Here is a 27908-nt window from a genome sequence, read left to right as displayed (position 1 = left end):
TTAGAGATTAACTTCTTGAATTTCTGCCAGTGCCCTCCCCCTTTGAATACCTCTAGCCTGAGTGCGCACTTAGACTATTATTGCCTCAATTCTGTTTGAAAGTCAAACTACTGCACGTGGGCCAAATCCAGCCTGCCAGTTGGTTTTGTAAATAAAGCTTTATTGGAACATAGCTGTGCCCATTTGTTTACTTATTGTTCATGGCCACTTTCCCACTACAAGGCAGAGTTGAGTAGTTGCAACAGAGATTCTATAGTCCACAAAGCCCAAAGTATTTACTATTGGCTCTTTGTACAAAACGTCAGCCAACCATGTGGTTTAGTAAACACTTAGAAACCTAGAAGAAGAATAGTGGTCATGAAGTATGATTGCTTTGGGAATATAACTAACAAATATATTGTAGTTTAGACAGAACTGCTTGCTGATCGTTTGATAGGGAGCATTGAACATCTATCTGGTTACATTACTTTCACTTTTTCTAAGTATAGCACTTAACTCGGTTCTAGAAGTCACCAAGGATTTTGTGAAATCGTGTTGAGTGACATAACAATTGAAGTATATGCTGCCTTGATTTCTTTCAGTTATAGTCTTATTAAATAAAATTGGCAGACAAAAGTTTAAGGGAGAATATGATGGCCAGCCTTAAGAATTACCCCCCCACACACACACAAGATAGTGGAAAATGGAAAAAAGTGGAAAGATGTAACTCATTAGCATCCCCCCAACCTCCTTCTAAATGACTGCTGGGATATATTCCTGTTCTTACAGGGAAGGGCTGGGAAAGGAAATAAAAATTAGACCCATACATATATCCTCTTGTAAAATATTGAATTACTGCCTGTTATATGCAAATGACCATGCTGAAAAAAATGTATCTCAAGGCTCCATAAGCTTTTAATGTAATAGGAAAAATAAATACACAAAGGACTTAAATATGTGGTAGAGTTAGATGTGTGCTTAGGAAGGGAAAGAAAGTGCTAGGGGAATTCAAAGAAGGAAATGAGAAATGACAGTGGAATTGTTGAGGGATAAGGAAAAGCATTTGAAGTATATGGAACAGGCTTGGAGGCAGAAAAGCTTAGGTGTATTCCAGATAGCTAGTCAACTCTGCCTGCATCACTGTCTCTCCCAAATATTCATCTACTGACCATTACTGATCCCAGGTGACGTTTTCACCCATCCATGGTTTTAAAGTTAAGTACAGCATAATTAAATATGTCGTTAAGTAGTCACCAATCATCCTTCATCCTTTTCTGGGCAGGACTATATTCTGAAAGTGCTATTCTTTTTTTTTTTTTTTTTTTTTTTTTTTTTTTTTTAACTACCAAAATGTCCTTTTTAAATGAAACAATGGTGTTGGCAGATGGTAAATTTTTCTTAAGTGAACTTCCTTGGCAAAAGAATGGTAGCAACCATATATTTGTGCCAAGATTTTATTTTGAAATTTTAGTAGTCCATGAAATCCAAAAGTCGAACTAAATTCTGGAAGGCTTTGAATGACAGTAAAGAAGGTAACTGAATTCGCAGGCAATGCAGAGAGTCACTGAATGTTGGAGCAGGAGAGCAAGCTGTTGTCTAGGGAAGTGATCTGGTAGTCTGTTAGAGAGATGGCAGTAAGGAAAGAAGAGAGGTGAAGTGACCAATTAGACTATTGCAGGATCTATGGAAAAGTAAAGTGGCTTTGAATTGGTTTGGGACAAGACTGAAAAGAATAAGACAGATACATGTGAGATCACAGAGGTAAAACCTAGAAGACCAGGCACCTGATTGAATTTAGGGGGCATAAAAGAAAATGTTAAAGATAATTTCTTATCATTAGGGAAACCTGGATGAAAGATTCACAGGAATATTCTGTATTCTTTTTGCAGCTTCTTGTGAGTCTTAAACGGTTTGAAAATAAAAAGTTACAACAAAAAGAAGACGTAAAAAGGAAAAGATGATTTAGTTAGGGTCCCAAATAGGGCTGAGGCTGGCTGGGTGGGCGCCATCAAAGCTGAGGACACAAGCATCATTTTCAGCGGGCAGCAGCTGCTTAGCTTCGGTCGACTGCTGCCACTTGGGAATGTGGGCCCAGTGTGATAAAATCTTGCAAATTTTCAATAGAAGCCAGAAATGTGGAATCTGGATTATTTATGTGAAGTCTCTCAGTGTTTGAAATGTGCGCAACTAATTCAAAAACAAAACACTGAATCGGCCAAATGAAATACATTTGTGAATATCTCAGTGCTATCGACCCCTGCTATTGGTTATCCCTCCTGTTCATGTGAAAGTTTGGGAGTTGAGAGGAAATTGGTACTAGCACATTGTACCTCCACACATGAATTTCAATCAATTACAGGTTTACACAGAATATGATGTATTTCCAAGGACACAATAAATTGTATTTATTCTTGGTAAAATGATTAGAGGTAAAGTCGCATGCTTGAGAATTCCTTACTTTACGTGGACACTTATTTAGGCTCAGCCAACTAAGGCTTTGTGTATATGTGTGTGTGTATGTGTGTATATGTGTTTTCATGGCTATATCTGCACAGCTGTCCCAACAAAGAAGCCATTTACATTAATGGCATTGCTATTTAAGTATTTGAAATTTTATTTCTTTAAAAAATTTTTGTAATGGATTTTAAATGACCAATGTTTTCTTTTTCTTGCCAGTGATATTCCACAGGTGTTGCAATCTGACACATTAAGAACTAGAAGAAGCAGTACAATGTTAATGTCACGACAGTGTCTGGTAAGAAAATGCTTATAGCAGGCACACTGGCCAAGATTGTGCTCTTGACCTTACCCAGTGGTTCTCAAACTTGAATGTGCACCAGGAAGGCTTGTTAAAACAGACTACTAGCCCTCAACCCCAGAGTTTCTGATTCAGGAGGTCTGAGTGGGGCCTGAGAATGTGCATTTCTAACAAGCTCCCACTTTGAGAAACACTGCTCTAAACATTACTGAAGGACAAACAAACACACGGACTACAGTTATGATTGCTTTGCTGCAACTGCAGCAGAATTAACTCTTAAATCTCATATGGATTTAACATTGAGATTTATTTTATGTATAAGACCATCTGGCTTCCAGTTTTTAAAAGAACATTATAATTTTGAGAGGAAAATTTGCAAGCTCTCCTAAGAGTAGTTTTCAGGCTTTTAGTTCAACTTTTATCTTGCATTTATCTTGAATTGAAAATGAAGTTTGTTTTTCATGGTGTTATAATGCAATCTCTAAATTATAACTCTTATCTAATAATTATCCTGTAAACATAGGAAAAATGCTAGGAGATCAGTCAGCCAAAGTGAATAAATGATTCATCATATGAATTTTTTTTATTCAGGTGAAATTCATATAACATACAGTTAACTATTTTAAAGTGCACAATTCATGGGCATTTAGTGCATTCACAATATTGTTCAGCCACCACCTCCCTGTTTCAGAAAGCACACATCTTTGTCCTGTTCCTGATCATTGCTGGAAAGCTTTCAGTCCTTCATCATTGAGTTAACTAATTTTTCTTATATTAACTCTGTAGGTTGTGGTAAATGCCCTTTGTCATGTTGGGGAAGTTCCTTTTCAGCAATAAAAAGGATGAAATCTTGCCATTTGCTCCTTGCTGAGTATTTTTATCATGAAAGTGTGTTGAATTGTTTCAAATGATTTTTGGGTACCTATTGAGATTGTCTTGTGTTTTTTCTCCCCTGTCCATTCTGTTAATGTGATGTACCACATTGATTTTCTCATGTTGAACCACTTTGCATTCCTGGGATAAATCTCACTTGGTCCTGGTGTATAATCCTTTTAATGTGTAATTGGATTAGGTTTGCTTTCCTTTTGTTGAGTATTTTTCTACCCACATTCATAATGGGTATTGGTCTGTAGTTTTCTTGCGGTACCTTTGCTGGCTTTGGTATCAGGGTAATGCTGATCTCTTAGAATGTGTTAGGAAATGTTCCTCCTCTCCTATTTTGGGAAGAGTTTGAGTAGGATTGGTGTCAATACTTTTCTAAATGTTTGGTAGAATTCATCAGTGAAGCCATCTGGTCCTAGACTTTCTTTTGTTGAGAGGTATTTGAAACTGATTCTAACACATTACAGTACTTGTTACAGGTCTGTTGAGATTTTCTATTTCCTCTTGAGTCAGTTTGGTAATTTGTGTGTCTTTAGGACTTTGTGCATCTCATCTAGATTATCTAATTTGTTGACATACAATTGTTCCTAGATTTTTCTTATATGATTTTTTAAATATGATGGAATCTATAAAACGTATTTTAGTGAAATGTTATAGCTTGAAACCCATTTTAAAATATTGCCTCCTAATCTTAAAACTGGATATTCCTCTAATATAATCATATTCAGTATTATCCTTATCTTCACCATCGACATAAGAAACATCTGAACCTGTAGAGAACTTTATGAGTTTATTTGAGCCAAACTGACAACATGCCAGGAAGCAAGATCTCAAATGCTCCAGCAAATGACAGTTTTGAAGTTCTTTATACATGTTTGGAATTAAGGAGGGAATGTAAGGAAGATTAAACATGATTATGTGCTTCCTTGAGGGTGCTTACACCTCTGAGGGGTCTGGAAAAGAAGATGACTTCTGGCATTTCAAAGATGTGTTAATCTAGATGCAGAAGAACAGTGGACAGGGCTTGCTTAAGGCAAAGAAAAACCTTTTATAGGCCTGGGACATGACTACCCACCATGACCTGCCCAGTTAGGAATTTATGATCAGATCATCCTGTGAGGTTACTTTTGGACACTGAAATTGTCTGATTTATTACAGAGCCTCTTTTTCTTTTATTTTTTTCTCAAATGGTGGTTGAATTTATTTGCTTGATCAGTAATGGTCTTGGCAAAAATTAGTTAACCAACACTGAGACAATTGTAATGAAAAATACTAAATTTTAAATACCCATGACACCTTGATAGAAATTAGAGTTTACATAAACAAAAATGAAGCCTCCAATGTTGCTAGTAAATGCAAAATGAATGTAATGTGACCGACAGGACAGCAAGAATGCTTTTATATATTTATATTTGACACCTGACCATATTTTCAGTCACCATAATATCTTCTCTCCAGATTAAAACAAAATAGTATGCTTATTTCTATAACAAAGCTTTTTTTTCATACAAAATTCAAATAATGGCCAACAAGTCACAGCAGTGCAATAAGTGGAGGATAAAAAAAAAAACTATCAAACAGGTGCTGAAAATAAATACTAACTACCATGTTTCCCTGAAAATAAGACCTAGCCAGATAATCAGCTCTAATGCGTCTTTTGGAGCAAAAATTAATATAAGACCTGGTATTATATTATATAAGACCCGGTCTTATACTATAGTAAAATAAGACCAGGTCTTATATTAATTTTTGCTCCAAAAGACGCATTAGAGCTGATTGTTCAGCTAGGTCTTATTTTGGGGGAAACACAGTAGGAGGAGGAGGACAGAGGCCTCCTGGGGGTTTGTTTCTATCACCTTGACTATGTGGTTTGTCTTCACAGCCATATCAGAGAGCTGACCTATCTCATGGATGCCATTTATTCAGGCGGAACGTGACTGAACCAACGTGCCTGAGAGCCAGCCGCCCAAATGCCTCAGGTCACCAGGGAAGTGGCGAAAGCAAAAAAAGAATGGGGTTGGGGATCACAGCTATCATTAAAAGGAAAAGTTGTGTTTTTCTATTGCTCGATCTCATAAATTGAGAGTCCATGAGCAGGCTTACTGAGAAGATATGGATAACTGAAAATTTGTATTTAACAGCATATATATGGCTTATTCAGGCAAAGAGACATTTATATTCCAGGCCAAGCAAGCCATCTAAGTAATTCTGTTGTATGGAAGATTTCCATACAACAATTGTATGGAAGATTTCTGGTTTGAGAAACAGATCCTTTGTGTGGATTCCTTAGGTCTAGGTGTCTACCTTTGACCAACCCAGTGAAAGGCATTTGGAAATCAGTAACAGCAAGGAGTGGGAGGAGCCAGAATGAGCCAGAAGGAGCAAGGTGGCCCCTCCTCCACACTGGGCCATGCTGACCCAGGGTTGGCAGGTGGGCTCCACAGGCAGCTCTGTCTGCAACCAACTGCAGAGCCCCTTTTCCGTTCAAACCACATTCAAACCACAAATGCACTGATGTTATATTGGGAAAAAATTAGAATTGCTCATTAAACAAATCTTCTACCCTCTCATTTACTCATTCATTCAACAGTATTTATTGAGCACTTGCTTGTCTGTCAAAACCCCCATACCAATCCAGTCTTTTCTACTCAGCCAAGTCAATAAATATTTTTAGGAACCTACTATGTATTAAGCCCTGATCTAGTTGCCCAGGAGATCTAACCTAGTTTGAGGGTTTTAGGGAGGAAATGACATCTTAGCTGAGATCTTACTAATGTGTAGGAGTTAGCTAGTTTAGGAAGTAAAAAAATGGCACGTTTGAAGGCCTATATTGAGAGGGAATGTGGTGTGTAGAGAATTTGAATGAAGTGCATTCTAGCTAGAGTGGAAGTAAACATGAAGTGGTGAGAGTTGAAGTTGGAAATGTAGATTAGTGCAAGATCTTGCAGGGCCTTCTAAGTCATGCTAAATATTTTGCACTTTACCTAAGGTCAATGGGAAGTCATTGAAGAATTCTGTCTGATTGACATGATCAGATTTGCATTTCTAAAAGATTATTACCTTGGCTGCAGTGTAGAAAGTGGATGGGAAGAGGGCAAAAGTAGATGCAAGACGATCAGATAGGAGGCAACTGCAATAACCCTGGCAAAGACCTAATAGTAATTTAGGGACTAATGTGATAGCAGTGGGCATGGAGAAAAGTGTCAGATTCATGAAATATTTGAAAGGTACAATGAATTGGTGATAGATTCAATGTAGAGTGGGAAACAATAGAGGCAAAGGTGACTGCTAGGTCTCTGGCTTGGGCAACTGATGGGGTGGTGATACCACAGAAGAAGGGGATATTGGAAGAAGAGTCGATTTAGAAGGGAAGACTAGAAGTTTAGTTTTGGACATGTTACATTTGAGATTTTCTGGGATCTCCACGTGGAAATGTTAGATACACTAGTTTAAAGTTCAGGATAGAGATCTGGTCTAGAGACACACGTTTAGGAATCAATCAATTGCTGTTTAAATCTATGGGAACGAATGATATGACCTATGGAGAGAGTATAAAAGGAGGTAAGGCTACAGGAAAAAGCTTTAAAGATTGCCAACACTTACACATCAGTCAGAAGAGGCGCCACCAAAGAAGCCTAAGATGGAATGGTCAGAAAGGTGGAAGGAGACTCAGAAAAAAGCAGTACCATGAAAAACCAAGGAAAAGTATTAAGTCATATGCTCTCAAGTTGTCAGACATGATAAAGTCTGAAAGGTGTCCTTTGGGTTACCAAAATGGAGATTATTCACAAATTTCTTATATTTGAAAGCAGTTTCAATGGAGAGAGGGGTGGAATGAAGGCAGACTGGATTGGGTTGAAGAATGACTGAGAGATGAGGACCTATAAATAGCACCATACAGACTAGCTTGGTTATTCAGGGATAAATTACCCTTTCTATGCCTTAATTTCTTCATGTGTAAAATGGGAATGTAATAGTATCTGCCTGTAAAGTTTGTTGTAGTGATTACATTAATGGCTGTATAATACTATCAATAAAACATGTAAAGAAAAAAAAACTTAGCGTACATAGTACAACAATGTAATTGTATTTAATACCACTTAAAAATGGTTAAGATGGTAAATTTTATGTTATGTGTATTTACCACAATTTTTAAAAAAAATTTATTGGGGATTATTGGGGAACAGTGTGTTTCTCCTGGGCCCATCAGTTCCAAGTCGTTGTCCTTCAATCTAGTTGTAGAGGGCGCAGCTCAGCTCCAAGTCCAGTCGCCATTTTCAATCTTTAGTTGCAGGGGACGCAGCCCACCATCCCATGTGGGAATTGAACCGGCAACCTTGTTGTTGAGAGCTCACGCTCTAACCAACTGAGCCATCCGGCAGCCTCTCCAGAAGCTCAGCAGCAGCTCGTTGTCTTCAACCTAGTTGTGGAGGATGCAGCTCACTGGCCCATGTGGGGATCGAACCAGCAACCCTGTTGTTCAGAGCTCGCACTCTAACCAGCTGAGCCATCTGGCCTCCCTACCACAATTTTTTAAAAAATAGCTTATAGCATGTAAAAAAAAATCAGTGTAAAGCACTCAGTGCAGCACTGGCACATACTAAATGCTCAATAAATATTGTATGTTTATATAAGTAGTAGTACATATATAGAGCAACCATGTACCTGCCATTTTTTAAACTACGGACTTGAGGTGATTTTGTTGAATAAATTTTTTTATTAGTTTCAGGTGTACAAACAACATAATGATTAGACATTTATACCCGTCACAAAGTGATAACCCCCCCCAATCTACTACCTGTCTGACACCGTACATAGCTATGACAATACCATTGACTATATTCCCTATGCTGTACTTCAGTTTACATCCTGTGACAATATATACGTATATATCTACAGAGAGTGCCAAAAAAAGCATACACATTTTAAGAAAGAAAAAAAAAAGCACTATTAAAATTACGCTGATGGTAACCACTTTGAGCACCTCTTGTAATTGCAGAAGTCAAACGTGACTTGTATTCATCTTTTGTTATTGGTATATATTGAGTATTACAATTTTAATACAGTTTTTCCATTTCTTAAAATGTGTATACATTTTTTGGCACCCTCTGTATGTGTGTGTGTGTGTGTGTGTATAAAATAGTTGACATTCAATATTATTTTATATTAGTTTCAGGTATACAGCAAAGTGGATAGGCATATATATTATCTAGGAAGTGATTACCCCATAAGTCCGGTACCCATCTAACACCCTAAATAATCTTTGCGACATTATTGACTATATTCCCCTCACTGTTTTTCACATCCCCATGACTATTTTCTGACTACCAATTTGTACTTCCTAACCCCTTCACCTTTCCCATCCCCCAAACCTCCTCCCGTCTAGCAACCATCAGTTTTTTTCTCTATCTCTGAGTCTATTCTGTTTTGTTTGCCCATTTATTCTGTTCTTTAGATTCCACATGTAAGTGAGATCATATGGTATTTGTTTTCTCAGTCTGATTTATTTCATCTAGCATAATATTCTTTAGGTCCATCCATGTTTTTGCAAATGGTAAAATTTCATTCTTTTTATGACAGAGTAATACTCCATTGTATAAACGTACCACAATTTCTTTATCCAATCGTCTATTAATGAGCATTTCAGTTGTTTCCATATCTTAGCTATTGTGAATAGCGCTGCAGTAAACATAGGGGGTGCATCCGAGGTATGATGAAAAAATACAGTGAATGTTTAAATTAAAAATTATTATAGTAAAAGACACATTGCCATTAATCCCACTCAAAATACTCCCCCTCATTTTGAACACACTTATCCCATCGTTCTTGTCACTTTCTGAAGCAGTTCTGGAAGTCCTCTTTTCATGAGTGTCTTTAGTTGCACTGTCGTTGCTGCCTCCATGTCCTGAATCGATTCAAAACGTTTTCCTCTCATGGTCATTTTGACTTTAGGGAAGAGCCAGAAGTCGCACGGTGCCAGATCCGGTAAATAAGGTGCATGAGGACACACTGTAATGTTTTTATTCGACAGAAATTGCCGTACCAGAAGTGATGTATGTCATGGAGCGTACTCATGATGGAGGATGAAGTAAAGACACTCATGAAAGAGGACTTCCAGAACTGCTTCAGAATATGGCAAGAACGATGGATAAGTGTGTTCGAAGCGAGGGGGAATATTTTGAGGGGGATTAATGGCAATGTGTCTTTTACTGTAATAATTTTTTTTATTTATACATTCACCATATCTTTTGATCACATGTCATTTTTTTTTTTTTTTGAGTTAGTGTTTTGGATAAATAACCAGGAGTGGAATCTCTGGGTGATAAGGTAGTTCTATTTTTAATTTTTTGAGAAACCTCTATACTGTTTTCCATAGTGGCTGCATCAATTTGCAATCCCACCAACAGTGCACGAGTGTTCCCTTTTCTCCACATCCACGCCAACACTTGTTGTTCGCTGATTTATTGATGATAGCCATTCTGACAGGAGTGAGGTGGTATCTCATTGTGGTTTTTATTTGCATTTCTCTGATGGTTAGTGACGTTGAGCATCTTTTCATATGTCAATTGGCCATCTGTATGTCCTCTTTGGAGAAATGTCTATTCAGGTCCTTTGCCCATTTTTTAATTATGCTGTTTGTTTTATTGGTGTTGAATTGTATTAGTTCTTCATAAATTTTGGATATTAATCCCTTATCAGATGTATCATGGGCAAATATCTTCTCCCATTCAGTAGGATGTCTTTTTGTTTTGCTGGTTTCCTTTGCTGTGAAAAAACTTTTTAGTTTCATGTAGTGCCATTTGTTTATTTTTGTTTGTTTCCCTTGCCCTAGGGGATATGTCAGTAAAAATATTGCTAAGGGTAATGTCTGAGAGTTTACTTCCTGTATTTTCTTTTAGGAGTTTTATGGTATTGGGTCTTACGTTTATGTCTTTAATCCATTTTGAGTTTCTTCTTGTATACGGCGTAAGAAGGTGATCCAGTTTCATTTTTTTGCATGTATCTGTCCAGTTTTCCCAGCACTATTTCTTAAATAGACTGTCTTTATCCCAATGTAAATTCCTGCTTCCTTTTTCATAGATTAAATAACCACATAGGCATGTATTTATTTCTGGGCTCTCTGTACTGTTCCATTGATCTATGTGTCTGTTTTGATGCCAGTACCATGCTGTTTTGATTACTGTAGACTTGTAGTATAAGTTCATATCAGGTAGCATGATACCTCCATCTTTGTTCTTATTTCTCAGGATTTCCATAGCTACGTGCTGTCTCTTACGTTCCATATAAATTTTAGGATTATTAGTTCTGTGAAAAATGCCATTGATATTTTGATTAGGATTGCATTGAATCTATATGTTGCATTGGATAGTATGGACATTTTAACTATATTAATTCTTATATCCATGAGTGTGGTATATGTTTCCATTTATTTGTATCTTCTTTAATTTCTGTCTTCAGTGTCTTATAATTTTCTGAGTACAGATCTTTTACTTCTTTGGTTAAATTTTGTCCTAAGTATTTTATTTTTGATGCTATTTCAAATGGGATTATTTTCTGAATTTCTCTTTCTGAGAGTTAATTATTGGTGTATAAAAATGCAACCAATTTCTGAATATTAATTTTGTTCCCTGCTATTTTACTAAATTTATTTATCAGTTCTAATAGTTTTTTGGTGGAATGTTTGGGGTTCTCTATATACAGTATCATGTCATCTGCAAATAATGCCAATTTTTACTTCCGGCTTTCCCATTTGGATGCCTTTTATTTCCTTTTCTTGTCTATTATAATTCTGGTGGCTAGAACTTCCAGTACTATGTTGAATAAGAGTGGTGAAAGTGAGCAACCTTGCCTTGTTCCTGATCTTAAGGGGAATGCTTTTAGCTTTTCCCCATTGAGTATGACGTTAGCTGTGTGTTTGTCATATTTGGCCTTTATTATGTTGAGATATGCTTTCTCTAATCCCACTTTGCTGAGAGTTTTTATCATAAATGGATGATGGATTTTGTCAAATGCTTGTTCTGCATCTATCGAGATGACCTTATGATTTTTGTTTTTCATTTTGTTTATGTGATGTATCACATTAATTGATTTGCGGATATTGAACCAACCTTGCGTACCAGGAATGAATCCCACTTGATTGTGGTGTATGATCTTTCTAATGTATTGCTGAATTCAGTTTGCTAATATTTTCTTGAGGATTTTTGCATCTATGTTCATTAGGGATATCAGCCTATAGTTTTCTTTTTTTGTAATGTCTTTGTCTGGTTTTTGGATCAGGGTAATGGTGGCCTCGTGAAATGAGCTTGAGAGCCTTCCCTCCTCCTGGATATTTTGGAATACCTTGAGGAGAACAGATGTTAATTCTTTTTTGAATGTTTGGTAAAATTCACCTGTGAAGCCATCTGGTCCAGGACTTTTTTTGTTGGGAGCTTATTGATTACTGATTCAATTTTGTTGGTAGTAATCAGCCTGTTCAGATTTTCTGTTTCTTCTTGATTCAGCATTGGAAGATTGTGTGCTTCTAAGAATTTATCCATTTCTTCCAGATTGTCCAATTTGTTGGTGGGTAGTTGCTGGTAGTATTTTCTAAAAGTTTTTGGATTTCTGCGGTGTCAGTTGTCACTTTTTGTCTTTCATTTCTGATTTTATTTATTTATCCTCTCTTTTTTTCCTGGTAGTCTGTTTAAAAATTTGTCAATTTTGTTTATATTTTCAAAAAACTAGCTCTTGGTTTCATTGACTTTTTTTTTCCTTTGGTCTTTATTTCATTTATTTCCACTGTGATCTATATTATTTCCTTCCTTATACTCACTTTGGGCTTATTTTGCTGTTCTTTTTCCAGTTCCCTTATGTGTAAAAATAGGCTGTTGATTTGAGATTTTTCTTGTTTTTTTAGGTAGGCCTGCATTGCTATGAATTTCCCTCTTAGGACTACTTTCGCTGTGTCCCATAGAATTTCGGTCATTCTTTTTTCATTTTTTTTTTTTGTCTCTAGGTATCTTTTGATATCTTCCTTGATCTCATTGTTGACTCATTCATTATTTAGTATCATATTATTTAGTCTCCATGTGTTTGTGTGTTTTTCAATTTTTGTCTTGTAATTGATTTCTAGTTTCATACCACTGTGGTCAGAGAAGATGCTTGATATGATTTGGGTCTTCTTAAATTTATTGAGACTTGTTTTGTGGCTTAATGTGGTCTAATTTGGAAAGTGTTCCATGTATGCTTGAAAAGAGTGTATATTCTGCTGCTTTGGGGTGAAATGCCCTAAAAATATTAATTAAATGCATCTGGTAGTGTGTCATCTAAGGCTGCTGTTTCCGTGTTGATTTCCTATCTGGAGGATCTGTCCATTGGTGTCAGCGGGGTGTTAAAGTCCCCTACTATGATAGTGTTACTGTTGATATCTGCCTTTATCTCAGGCAATACTTGTTTTATATATTTAGGTGCTGCTATATTGGGTGCATAGGTGTTTACTAGGGTTATGTCCTCTTGTTGGATTGATTCCTTTATTATTATGTAATATCCTTCTTTGTCTTTTATTATAGTCTTTATTTTAAAGTATATTTTATCCAATATAAGTATTGCTACCCCATCTTTTTTCTCATTTCCATTTGCGTGAAACGTCTTTTTCCATCACTTTACTTTCAGTCTATAAGTGTCTTTCGATATGAGGTGGGTCTATTGTAGACAGCGTATGCATGGGTCTTGTTTTCTTATTCACTCAGCTACCCTATGTTTTTTGATTGGAGCATTTAATCCTTTACATTTAAAGTGATTATTGATAGGTACATAGTTATTGCCATTTTATTATTCGTATTTTTGATATTCATTAGTGTTTTTTATTTTTTTTGTTTTGTTTTCTCCTTTCTTCTGCTTAAAGAAGTCCTTTTTAACATTTCCTGTAATACCGGCTTGGTGGTAATAAATTCCTTTAGCTTTTTCTTATCTGGGAAGCTCTTTATCTCTCCCCCAATTTTAAATGATAGCCTTGCTGTGTAGAATAGTCTTGGTTTTAGGACCTTGTTTTCCTTCACTTTGAATTTTTCCTGCCACTCCCATTTGGCCTGCAAAGTTTCTGTTGAGAAATCAGCTGATAATCTTATAGGAGCTCCCTTGTTGTCTTTATCTTGCTGCTTTTAGGATTCTCTCTTTATCTTTAACCTTTGCCATTTTAACTATGATGTGTCTTGGTGTGGGCCTGTTTAGGTTTATCTTGTTTGGGACTCTCTGCACTTCCTGGGCTTGTATGCCTATTTCCTTCACCAGATTGGGGAAATTTTCAGTCATTATTTCTTCAGACAGGTTCTCAATTCCTTGCTCCCTGTCTTCTCCTTCTGGTACTCGAATGTTGTTATGCTTGATGTTGTCCCATAGGTCCCTTAAACTATCTTCATTGTTTTTTATTCTTTTTTTCTTTTTGTTGTTCTGATTGGGTAAATCCCGCTCCCTTGTCCTCTAAATTATTGATTTGATTCTCTGTTTCATCTAATCTGCTGGTGATTCCTTCTAGTGAATTCTTCATTTCAGTTACTGTGTTCTTTATTTCTGACTAGTTCTTTTTTATGGTTTCTGTGTCCTTCATTATGCTTGCTATCTCTTTGTTGAAATTCTCACTACGTTTCTTAAGGATTCTTCTAATCAGTGTTTTAAACTTTGTCTCTGGTAGGTTGTTTGCTTCCATTTAATTTAGTTCCATTTCTGGAGGTTTCTCCTTTTCTTTTATTTGAGACATGTTTTTTGTTTGTTTGTTTCCTCATTCTGGCAGCTGCTCGGTGTTTGCTTCTATATACCATATTTCCCAAAAAATAAGACCTACCCTGAAAATAAGCCCCAGTTAAGATGCATTTAGTATGTCATGAGGATGTTCCAGAAGAAGACGACATGACTGTATTTGAATAAATGTAGATTGTTGTACATGAAAAAAATAAGACATCCCCTTAAATGTATGCCCAAATGCATCTTTTGGAGCAAAAATTAATATAAGACCTGGTCTTATTTTGGCGGAAATACGGTATAAGACCTGGTCTTATTTTCGGGGAAGCACATAGAATAAGGTAGATCTTCTATGCCTCCCACTGTTTGCCAGATGGCCTTATGTACTATGTGTCCTGTGTGGTCCAATTGCACAGTCTTCCTAATCTCCTGTACTTGTGTTCCAGGAGTGTCTTTTGTGTGTTGTTTGTGTTCTCCTGTTATAGTTGAGCCTTGATTGCTTTTGGTGCATCAGTGGGTGGGATTGACTCCCAGTTTGACTGTGAGTACTGGCTATGCCCACAGTGTATGAGCTACTGTGTGGGGGCTGACACCTCAGAGGAGGCTTTGTCCCCATGGGCTCTTGTGCCTTTTGAGACCCCCCTTTGGGTGTGCTTCTTGTGGGGCTAACCAGGTAGTGCTGTGGTGTTGTCTGAAGCTGGCCTCTGGGTGTGTTGTTTCTGGTGTCTTCTGGGCAGGGCTCTCGTGCAGGCCAATTTCAGCCTTGCCTGGTACCAGCCCACAGCTACCTGGTAGGTGCCTCAAAACTACATATGTTTGGCTGCTGACTGTGCTGGACCTGGAGACATGGGTGTGGCCTCTCTGTGTACTGAAGCTGGCTGCCACCAATAGTGGACCTGAAGCAGCTTAGCAAAAACCCCAGGTCCCCCTAGGTCTGTTGCCATCTGCCAGTTGCCCATAAGGCCTTGCTGTTGAAAGAGGTTGCTTAGCTGCATGTGCTGGGCTGGTTGACCCAGTGCGGAGAGTGCCCTTGGCGGTGCAGCACTAGCTAGCAGGGTGTAGTTCAAGGGAGTCATGAGACATGACTGATGGTTTTTACAAAGTTAACGCAGATTCCGTTCTTACACCAACCAGTACCTGGCCTGTGACCACGTTGTACAGTGCCTCGAGGACACTGCATCCAGCTACTGCCTCAGGCTTGCACATTCCCGAGAGCTGCCACCGAGTGGCAGCCGTGCAGTTTTTGGGTCATGTATACCACTCAAATCTCCCCAGGCCATTGCAGATTGTCTGGTGTTGTGGAAGTCCTCCATGTCTTGTGGGGCTGGTCCGGCCACCCAGGTGCCCAGAGTGCCATTGGCAATGCAGCTCTAGGTGGGTGGGGTGGGGTTCCAGGGAGCTAAGTGCTGTAGTCGGTGGTTTCTACAAAGTCAATGCAGTCTTGGCTCTCGCAGCACCGTTGCTGGTCCAATGATCTCCCCACAAAAATGTCCCGAGAACACTTCAGCCAGCCACCGCCTGTCTCAGGCTCACAACTGCCCTAATACATTGTAGCGCAGGTCTTGGGCTACTGCCCACCAGCAAATGTTTCCTGGGCTGCCATAGGCCCTCCACCCACTTTACACAGGTTTCTGCAACCTGTGGGGTTGGGCCAGCAGCCCAGCAGTCAAGAGTTCCTGAGGCGACGTAGCACCAACTGTGCAGAAGGCAGGGACCCAGCGTGCCACCATGGCAGTGTGCACACCTGGACTCTACCAGATCAATACGGTCCCAGTCTTGGCCCTTTGGGGGAGGACTTAACCCTGAAAAGATGGTGCCCTCCTGTAGGCCACACGTGTGTCAGGCTCCACACAGGGACAAAAATGGCTCCTGTCCCTCCAGCTCCCTCACTGAAACCACACAACTCAGTCCTTCCCCACACGTCCCTGGGCCTCCTGACCTGCCACCCCTCCACCAGAGACCAAGCAAGTACCCACAAGTAAGCAAGGCCATGTGCCAGCTCTACAAGAGGGTATCTGGGTTTCCAGCCACCTTCTACTCCACCAAGAAGAGCAGACAGGCTCTTCGCTGATTTTCACTGCCAGATGGTGTGGCAACCGTTTTCCCCAGCACAGGACCCCTGGGCTGGGGAGCACGGTATGGGGATGGGGAGCCCCTCCCTCTTCAGGTGGGACCTCTGTCTCCGAGGTGTGCCTCCCAGAGTTCAGCCTCTCTCTGTGGGTTTGGGGTCAGCCTGTTTCACATCTCTGCCCCTCCTACCAGTCTTGATGTGGCTTCTTTATATCCTTAGTTATAGGGGTTCTGTTCAGCTAGTCTTCAGATGATTCTTGAGGTTGATTGTTCTATAATTTATTTGTAATTTTGGTGTGATCCTGGGATGCCGTAGGCATAGCATTTACCTAATTCACCATCTTTGACCTATCTCTTGTGGCATTTTTTTTTTAATGCAATAATCTTCCTTAGGAATTCTAGGCTCTTAATTTGCATAGGGTACAGTTCAATATAATGCATATTTAAAAGTAACCATCTTATATGATGGATTGTGTTTGGCAAAACTGAAGTCATTTTACCTTAATTGATGATGGGAATGTCAAGGCTTATTGGCTTAACTTGGTATAACACATTATGCATATGCTTTTATTTTGTTCAAAGTATCACTTCATTGTCGGTATACACTTGCCTTAGTATAGATATTCTGAGTTATCTAAGAGAGTAATATGATAATTAGAATGCTTTTGCCAGAAGTTAAAAAAATCCAATCAGAAGCGACTTAAACAATAAGGGTCATTTATCTCAAATAAGTTTTGAAGAAAGGAGGGTTCAGGGTTGTTTAAATGCAGTTCCTCAGTGATGTCATCAGAGTCCCAAGTTCCTCCATCTTACCACTCTATCAACTTCAGCAGCCTCACTAACCTTTGTAGCTAGTGATTAGACCCAGGGTTCAGAATCATGAGTATAGTATGGTCATATATATTACAGATGTTGAGAAGAATATGTATCAATCTATTAGTAGTAGTTATCTCTGGAGCATGGAATTAGAGGAAGAATTTTAATTCTACTGGATGCATTTCTGTATCATGTGAATGCTTTTCACAAAGTATCAACAATTCAGATGATTTCGTTTCTAGCTGATTTGTATCACATTACAAAATAGAAACATCATTTTTGAAATTATACAATTATTGTTGAGTGATCTCATGAACCATAAATTTGAGAGTCCTCTCCCATACTGGACTGTCCTTAAAATCAGTGCTGCAGGGACCTAGAAAAGTCAAATTCATAGAGACAGAAAGTAGAATGGTGGCTGCCAGAGGCTGTGGGGAAGGGTGAATAGGGAGTTGTTTAATGAGTATAGAGTTTCAGTTTTGCAAGATGAAAAGAGTTCTGGAGATTAGTTGCACGACAATATGAATATACTTAACACTAATGAACTGTACACATAAAGATTATTAAGATAGAAATTTTTATATTATAATATTTTACCATAATTTAAAATTTTAAGAATTCGTGCTGCTTTTCATGTATTTCAATGTAAGTAAAACAGTGTTCGGAAAAATAATCAGCGTGACACAGGGCGTTGAAGAACCATGGGTATCATTTAACATACAAATAAAGATGCCTATTTTCCAAACGTAAAAATCCGTTACCCACAATTATTTTTTTAATTAAGCTCAAATGTTTTCTTCACCATTATCAGGAAATCACTTCACCCCGCTTCTGATGAGCAGAACCCCAAGGACCTCTTCTGCCTATGGGGACTGTGCCTTCTCTCCTAATTACCCTTTGCTTTATCTCCTAAGAACTCTGAGGTTGGCATGCCTGTTCCCCCATTTTTCCACAGAGAAAGAGATTCCTCTGTTGAATTTGGTGCAGCCATGTCTTTTCTCCATCCCTGCCTCTCCTATTCCAAAAGAAGCGGGAGAGTGTCTTGTCTTCCTGTCAGAAATAGTTGTGCTTTTCTTGAGCAATCTGTTCATTTTAATTTTATGTCTACTGATATTTATCTAATTAGGTTTTGCTTTTCACATTGGCAACTATTATACAAACTCTAAATCCAGTTTGTGGTCCACCCAGTAGTGAGTGTAAAATACATTCCTTGTCCTACTTTATGCTCTGTCTTTCTAGCCTACATTCAATTCATGTTCAGAATGTTCATAAACCACCTTAAATCATTTGAGGAACTACTAGGCAGAGACACGCGTAGACATAGCATACAACTCTTGTTCAGCATTTTCTAAGTGGTTCATGTCTAGTAACTACAGTAAGAAATGGGTTAAAAAATAGCAAACATAATAAAGTTAAAAATTATTTTTAAGGAATTTAATGTCTTTACAATAGTAGTTTTCTGTGGTCTTTTAAATGGAACTAAGCTTGGTCTTTCTTTCTAACTTAATTCCTTCACTGGAGATAACGCTTGGGAATCAGCTTCACTCAGCACCTTCCCCAACCCCTCCAATTTCCCCCATCACATCCTTCCTTGGTGCTGGGACCCTTGCTTTCTCCCGAGGACATTTTTCACTCCAGAGGGTAAGAGAAAGGCACAATGAGAAAATTACACAAAAAACACCAGTGAAGTTTATTGACATCCCAGGAAACTATTTCTATTTTTATACTTTGTTTCATATAGAAAAATTATCTAACATAATTCCCTTGCAAACACCACCTGTAGTACTTAAGCTGTGGGAGAATTCTCTTCCAGAAAAGAATTTTCGACATTATTACTATAAAAGAATCAGCCAAGTCCAATACTCGATCCATATTTTCTCCAATTTAAAAACTTTCCTGCGGCTTATGATTCTATAGCTTAAATTCAAATCCTACCTTCTGCAGACATTTCACACTATATTCCTGTTGATGTCATCAATTTCAGTCAGGCAATCTTCTCAGGATTTCCTGGATAAAGTTTTCCAATAGGAAATTCTAAGCCTTTGTCTAAAACGAAACCAGTTCCTTCCTTAGATATCAGTTAAAAATAATTTCTTCCAGGAAGTTTTTCATAATTATCTTAGAACAGTTTGGCACACCATGCAATTCTCTTGTTTTTTTTTTTTTATATATAACATCATTATAATACAGTTAAAGTACCATAGTTTCTGTAAATAGAGCATATGTATATATTTAAGTTCAGGTTAGCATGTCTTTTCAATTAAATTATTACTCTTGTAAACCCTTAGTATTTCACATTCTATATGGTAAACTTTCAGGGCATTTGAATGATGATGATATGCACTTCAGTAGCATGAGTTAAGCATATTAAAATTCTGCTTGTTCAAAGGTGTGTAGGGGGGGCAGAGGGTTTTTAAAGGAAAACCTCAATTTTTCAGATGTGGTGCATGTCACTGCACAATTTCTCACTGATCAATGCTAATGAAGGGGAACATGGGGGAGGGGGAATATCCCAAACTGGATAAATCACAGTATTTTCTATTGCTTTGGAAAGTAGATAATCTTTACAGTATGCATTAAGAATTAGCATACAAATCTTTTTAAATTAGTAATAATATCTAATGTTGGAGAGGTACAAGGAAATTGATATTCTCATACACTGCTGGAAAGTAAATTTGTATAAGCTTTCTGGAGGGCAGTTTGGCAATGTGTATCAACAGCCTTGTGACCCAGAAACTCCAACTCTGAATTTACCCTAAAGAATTCATTAAGGATGTGTGCAACGATTAGCTTAAAGGTTGTTATCACAGCACTATGTATAAAAGCAAGCAAAAATATGGCAACAGTATGTCTGCCCAACAACAGGGAATAGGTTAAATGACTGAGCCTTCATTATCTGTGTTTGAATCCCAGTTCTAGCATTTACTAGTTGTATGACCTTGGGTGACTTGCTTAATTTCCCTGGCCCTCAGTTTTCTAATCTTTAAAATGGAGACAATTAGAATGTCTGCATCGTGGGGTTGTTGTGAGAACGGAGTAAGATATGGCTGGCACATAATGAGTGCTTTTTATTACGGTCCTTTGACCTCCTTCTTGATCATAAGGGCTGTAGCTCTTGCACCTTTCAAATACTTTCTGAAGGCCACACACCCTCTGCTCATTCATGATGCTGATCCACTTGGAAACATCAGTTCCTTTCCTCTTCGCTCCATCATCTTCTGCCCTTTGCAAGGACAACCGTCAGCTTGCAAAAGTCACCAGATGTGTCGAAAACAGTGTCCTCGAGATTAGTCTTATAAATTTCCTGTAGACTATTAATTTCCTGCAGCTCCTGGTTGTTCCTTGAGCAGATGATCTCAATGAGGGAGTCCTCATCAGTCCCCAGCCCCTTCATGGAGGAGGCTTTCACCTCCGAAGCCTTATACTGAACAGGTGTTTTCAAAAGGCCCCAAATCACCATCTCTAGGTGGCCGGACAAGGCTGACTTCAGTGCTGATGCAAGTTCCTTTTTGGTCCTTCTCTGGTAGGTGGAGGTGATATCCTGTCTCTGTTCATTGCTGCGGCTGGTCATATGTTGATGATGGTGACCTCATCCTCACCTTTAGTCTTGATGGCCATTTCAGTGTTCAAAATATCCCACTCAGCATAAAAGTTGGTGTACACTTTGACTGATCTGCATGCACTTAGGGGTGTAGAGTGGTCACTCTCTAAGCTGAGCTTGCACAGAATTTCATGAACAATGAACATTTTGATAGAAGCTGGTCCTGGAGCTGAGAGCTGTGGACATCGCCAGATGTGGAGCCAGAATGTGTTGTTACTAAGAACAAAAACCAAAAAACTCCAAACTGCAAAATAGTATGTGCAGTAGGATCCGGGTCTGGAAAAATAAATGAGATATTTACTATACTCATCTCTGGATGGTGGGTGATGCTGTTTTTTTCTCCATTAATTATGTTTTATACTGAGCATGTATTGCTTTATAAAGAGAAAAAAAATAAGTCAGTTTCTGTTGAAAAAAATAAAAGATCAGGATGAATAGATGGAACACAGAGGACGGGCAGTGAAAATACTTAGTACAATACTATAATGATGGATACATGCCATTATACATTTGTCCAAACCCATAGAATGTATCACACCAAGAATAAGCCCCAATGTAAACTATGGACTTTGACGGATAATGTTGTGTCAGTGTAGGTTCAATTATTGTAACATTTTACCACTTCTCTTTGGCTTTTGATAGTGGGAGAGGCTATGATTATGTGAGGGCAGGGGAAATCTCTGTACCTTCCACTCAATTTTGCTGTGAAAACACTGCTCTAAAAAATTAAGTCTATTAAAAATTAATAAAAATAAAAGATCAGATGGGAAAACGATGAAGAATGCTGGGTAGTAGGGAGCGGATACCCTAGTTTTATAAATACCATATATAATCCAAGTTGTTTATAGATTATTAAACATTGAATTCTAGAAGTGTTTGATGATGGTGGTGATAATGGTGGTAGTGGTAGTAATAGTCAGTTACCATTTATTGAGCACATACTATGTGCCAGACACTGTGCTAAGCATATTACATGCATTATCACCATTATCACATTTAATATAAATAGATGCTTAAAAGAGCTGTTACAGTTTTCATAACACTGTTTCATATAGCAACAAATCATATATCCAATATATCCCTTTTATGTAAGTTTTAAAACTATTTTTTATTAAAGTATAGTTGGCATACAATATTATATTAGTTTCAGGTATACAACATAGTTATTTGACATGTATGAGTATATACCTTACAATGTAATTATCACGATAAGTCTAGTACCCATCTGTCACTCTGCAGTTATTGTGATATTATTGACTATATTCCCTGTACTGTACACTACATCCCCATGGCTTATTTATTTTATAACTGGAAGTGTGTGTTTCTTATTCCCCTTCACCCTTTTTTAATGCAAGTTTTATTGAGAAAAGTTTCCTGACTTTTGTGAGAAGGGTCAGCTAGTAGCATTATTGATTTACATTAGGAATTTTCTTGAAATATCAACCCTGGAACACAATCAGTACAGTCCAGCCTGAGTTTCTGTCCAGTTGGCAGTCTATAGCCATCCAACCCCTCCCTCTTTATACTCACCCACTGGATAGAAATGAACCAGGCTCAGAATGGATGCATAAGTGAATATGTCTATGCCAAAGTTAAATAGATAGTGCTGTTAGGTATAATTTGCTCTTCTGTGTATACCAAAGTAGATAATTTTTCCCACAGTGCAAACTTTGACTATGGCATTCAAGGCCTTTCCAGCATCTTCACCCTCTCAGCATCAGAGTCTTCTGTACCTCCACAGATGCCTGGCGTTCCACTCACACAGGACTAATCATCTTTCCTAAAATGTGTCAAGCACTCACACTTTTCTGTTGCTTACTTGTGTGCTGTCAAAATCCTTGTCCCATAAGTTCCAACTCAAATTCTACCTTATGCTTTTCTTATATGTCTTCCCACCTCCCACCCCCTACACCCCGTCCACTTAATCTTTGCTTTTCATTCCCACCCCGCTTTGCCTCCATTTAACACTCATTTTCTTGTCTCTTATATAATATTCACTTTTATGTCTCGATAGTAAGGTCTCAAAGAGTAATAACTATGGATTATTAGGTGTTTTTTTTTTAAATCTTTTCTTCCCCTCTGAGCAGAAAAACAGTTCCTTACACATAATAAGGACTCAATTAATATTGAAAAACTTGAGTTAGCCCTATTTTTTCTGGTAGTGAATTGTTATAATGAAGTAATTGTCACTAATTATGAAATATAATTTATATGTAATGAATTTTCAGTTACCCATATAAGAATATTCTATTGTTGCTCTTACAACCTTGGCTGTTTTCTCCACCTTCTAGCTAATGATTAGAAAAAACAAACTGATTTTAACACTTTCTTCAGCAAAATATAATTAGTGAGGTAATATGCTCCTTTAAAAGTCATAGGGGGCCGGCCTGGTGGCTCAGGCGGTTGGAGCTCTATACTCCTAACTCCAAAGGCTGCCAGTTCGATTCCCACATGGGCCAGTGGGCTCTCAACCACAAGGTTGCCAGTTTGACTCCCTCAGGGAATGGTGGGCTGCGCCCCCTGCAACTGGCAACGGCAACTGGACCTGGAGCTGAGCTGCACCCTCCACAACTAAGATTGAAAGGACAACTTGACTTGGAAAAAAGTCCTGGAAGTACACACTGTTCCCCAATAAAGTCCTGTTCCCCTTCCCCAATAACATCTTTATTAAAAAAAAGTCTTATGATGTATTATAGAAATGTACACTTGAAACCTATGTAATTTTAGGAACCATTGTCACCCTAATAAATTTAATTTTAAAAAGAAGACACATTTAAAAAGTCGTATGATACGTTTTAAAATCTAATAAAAATTCATACAATCTATTCATAAAAAGATGTATTTGTTTAACGCATTTTTTTGAGCACTCATCTTCTCTGCACCCACCAGCTCTCTCCTCTTACTGCCTTTCTTGAACACCATCCACCTAGAGGTTTTAGCTAGAAACCTCAGGCCAACCTTTAGCTCTTTCCACTCTTTCTGATCATTTCTCCGTCTGCCTCCTCTTCATCCTTCCCTTTTTCATTCAGATCCTCACCATCTCTCACCTAGCCAATGACCCTGCTTCTAGCCCCTCTTCCCTCCACCTTCAATTTGTTCTGCGTATGCTGCTAGGATTGTCTTTCTAAAACAGATATGATCTTGTTTAAAATACCTTTGAGGTTTAAGAACTCAGAGGGACCTATGCTTTAGGTTTCCTATTGGGTTCAAAGGACAAAGTCCAAAATCCACAAAATGGTTTCAGCCAAATTTCCCCAAATTTGCTTCCTGTCATGCCCTGTCATGTACCAAGTTTCAGCCACCCTGAACCTTTCTGTTCCCCAAGCATATCTCTCTGCTTGAGCGTCTCTTCCCACTCCCTGAAATACCCTCCCTCCTCTTCTCTATCTACTGAATTCCTACCCTCTTCTGTGAAGCCTTCTCCAAGACCCTAGGCAGAGTTCTCTGTCCTTTGAACTTTCACAAATCATAACTTGTTCTGGCACTTACCTGTGACCTAGTTACCATACCTAGACTTTGAATTTCTCAAGGACAGGAAAATGTCTTATGTCTCTTTGGATCCTCAGGGCCTAGCACAGTACTTGAGCGTATAGTAGGTGCTCATTAAATATTTTTGAATACACAACTCAGTGTGCTCTTAAGATATAATGTGCAAGTAAGATATGGTTAATTCGTTATCTGGCATTCCAAGAACCAACCAGAATACAAATAGAATGGATAAATGAATTCTAAAGGTAATTTTCAAGCCTTATTTTCTCACTTAGCTTTAACTCCCTCCATCCTTTCATTTCCCTCTTGTATGGGTCCTCATAAACCTTGAGAAAAGACTGAAAAGGAAAAAATAGCCCTGAAAAAGAGAAAGTGCCTAGACAACGAGCATCTGAGCAAACAAGAGTAAAATAGACTGAACTACTTGAAAGTGATTGCCTTAACTCACTCCATATATGAAAGTTTGGTTTCCCCAACTAGATTCCAAGATAAGAGTTATTGATGGAGATACTTTGCTTATATTTCTTTTGTATACTTGGCAAGTTAGCTGCTGATTTTATGACTGTTCCAGCTTTTTCTGGATAATGCCTATCGTTAAGCTTTACTAAAGGGCTAAAACTGGGAAGAAAAAAATAGATGATTTCAAGATCTAGTGCCTTGGGAAAGGAAAGGTAGAGATAAACAAAATGCTCTATCTTCTGCCCCATATTTCTTATGTTAATAGTTATTTTATTCTGTTCTGATACACACACACACACACACACACGGTGCCAAAAAACTGTATACACATTTTAAGAAAGGAAAAACTATTAAAATTACACTGATTTTGAGCGCCTTTTGTAATTGCAGAAGTCAAATGTGACTTGTATTCGTCTTTTGTTGTGAGTATATATTAAGTATTATGATTTTAATAGTTTTTTCCTTTCTTAAAATGTGTATACATTTTTTTGGCACCGTGTGTGTGTGTGTGGAGAGAGAGAGAGACTTGATTAGTACAATTTTCTGTCAAGATTCAATTGTGTTTTTAATTTTTTAAATTTTAAACTTAACTAATACTGTTGCTAGCATGCATTAGCACTTAAGAAATATTTAGATAATTCACCATTGCCTTAATTAATGTTAGAAATAATCCGAAACATTAAAATGAGCTTGACTTTTATATTTTCAATTTCAGTTTTTGCCACCTTCTCCCACTTGTACTTTTATCAGTCGCCTTCATCAAATCAAACAGGTAAGAAGACTTTCACCACTGGCAGCTGTTCACTTAGAAAAGTAAATTTTATTTTTCTTTTAAAAAATACCTATGGTTCAGTAATTCTAAGTGAGGTCACATGTGTTTAAGTTTTTAATTCCAGGAATGGTTTCTCTAAAAAACAAAAAACAACTGAAAAGTCCTAATTTTATTTGGTTTATTAACTATTTTAATAAATTGAAGTTTCCACAAAGACTACATACTCTTCTACATTAAATCTAGCTTCTTTCAGCATTCTCAGAGAAAAAGAATGCTGTATATAAAATTTTTTTTTGCTTAATAATAACCATAATTATCATGTTTTTTTTTAAACTAGCAGAAGAAGAATTTTTTTTGACAGATAAAATGGCCTTTATGCTATCATGTTTTGTTCACTTCTTAGTGACCTGAGTTCAGAAACACATTGTACTTTATTGGCTTGTGCATACTTTATTGGTGTGTTTTGTGCATGTGTGTGCTTGAGTGCATGCATGTGTGTAGGTGTTTAATAGCAAAAGTCTAATACAGAATTAAATCTTTTAATTATCCAAAGATTAACTACAGAATTCTAAAGATCAAATCACCGTACTACCATAGGTAGGATTTTTTTTTTTTTTACCCAACTATAAGCAGAGTTTTGTTTAAGGGGGGCTTAACTGTCACGAAGCACTTATTTATTATTCACTTACTACTGTAGTAGTTACTGTACAACTGTGACCTCATTTGATCTCACAACAAACTTACAAGGTCAGAAACTAAAGATGGGAGAGATTTAGTAATTTACCCAATGTCCAGAGTTAGTAAGAATCAATACCAAGGTTTACCCCAAATTACAGGATTCTTTTCCAGCTATCCTTTCTCTGTTTCAGTGGCACAAAACCTGTAGAATCTTGTGACCCTAGTTTTTAGTACGCGACTCCTGCTTCCCTACTTCTTTTGTCTCTCTCCCTCTCACCCCATGGCTTCCCTACGGCCCAGCTCATCCACTAGCAAGAAAATATGGTAAAGAGTATTTTACTTTTTAGTAGATAAAACATTGTTTTACTGTTTGTCATTGTGAGTATGTAACTATTTAGAAATTCTTAATGAAAGGACCTAAAACTAGTAGGTAAGGTGACCTCTGGCTTATCTGTGCACTTTGGTGTGTTGTTTTTTTTTGCTTCCCCTAAATTAGACCATTTTTTGAAAATTGATTACACGTTGCTATGTGATTATAAAACTTGAAATCAAGGTTAATTTAACTGGTTAGTAATATAAATTGTAAAGCAATTTATTTCCATAGTGACAGAATATATATTGTGAACCGTTAAAATGAAACACAAGTAGAAAATAAATAGGAAAATAGAAATAACATTACTACTGATTGAATGGAGAATTAAGATTTACTTTCAGCAGTATAACGGTCTCATAGGTATCTTAAGTTGCATATTTCTTTACATGCATTCTTTATCATGACTTCTTTTAGCTCTTGAACTTAACCTTTTAAGTACAAAACAAATGTCTGGTTTTCACCTCATTACATTTCACTCTTATAACATTAATAAAGGCATTTATTTCACTTTATTTTATTTTTCAGTAAAATAGGAGAAATAATAGCAGCTACCTCATAGGATCATTGTGAGGATAAAAGGAATTAATATATGCACAATGCCTGGCACACTGCATTAAAAAAATTTTAAAGACACAAAATAGAACCTCTATGTACTCAATCTCCAGATTTACCTATTTTCTACATTTTATACATCATTTTTAATCTATCCCCTTCTACTTTGGGGGAAGGAGGATGCTTTAAAATAAATCCCTGATATCTTTTTACCCATAAACACTCGGTATGAATCTTTGAGGACTTTTTTTTAACATAATCACAATGTCATCAATACATCTAACAAAATTAAGTTATTCCTTAATATTATTTAATAAACTGTTCGTATTAAATTTTTCCTGAGTCTCAAAAATGCCCTTTTTATGGGATTCAAACATGTTCCAACAATGATCTCTTAGGTCTCTTTTATTTAAAACAGCCTTTTCCTCTTGTTTTTGTTCCATATCACTCATTAATTGAAGAAACCAAGCTTTTTGTCCTGCAGAATCCCTTCATTCTGATTCTGCTTCCATGTGGTATTATTGAATATGTTCTTTTATTCCCTGTATTTCCTATAAACTTATTTGATTAAATTTGCTTTTATTTTTAAATAAGCACACTGCCCCAAGTCAATATTAGATTCTGGGTCAACATTTAAGTAAGTGTATGGTTTAAGTTACCCTTCCTGGTAGGCAGTTAATGGACAATTTCTTCTTGACTATGGTTGTTAGCTGTTTTCTAGTTATTGAAGAGCTTTAGAACATCAAGCTAGAATTTTTAAAAA

The 27908-nt window shown here is 37.4% G+C and overlaps 1 protein-coding gene across 1 annotated transcript in view; it reads left to right on the top strand.

The window, feature by feature from the left end:
- The window catches only part of LOC117033750 (protein FAM122C-like), a 54607-nt gene that overhangs the window by 4133 nt on the left and 22566 nt on the right, over positions 1 to 27908 (top strand). Inside the window, exon 3 of the mRNA XM_033126056.1 lies at positions 25486 to 25542. Within this exon, the coding sequence (XP_032981947.1) occupies positions 25486 to 25542 (57 nt within the window). The remainder of the gene's footprint in view (positions 1 to 25485; positions 25543 to 27908) is intronic.

This window comes from Rhinolophus ferrumequinum, chromosome X (genome assembly GCF_004115265.2).
Source record: "Rhinolophus ferrumequinum isolate MPI-CBG mRhiFer1 chromosome X, mRhiFer1_v1.p, whole genome shotgun sequence".
NCBI classification, from domain to species: Eukaryota; Metazoa; Chordata; class Mammalia; order Chiroptera; family Rhinolophidae; genus Rhinolophus; species Rhinolophus ferrumequinum.
The sequence above is the reverse complement of the archived record's forward strand: the minus strand, read 5'-3'. Positions and strand labels throughout refer to the sequence as shown.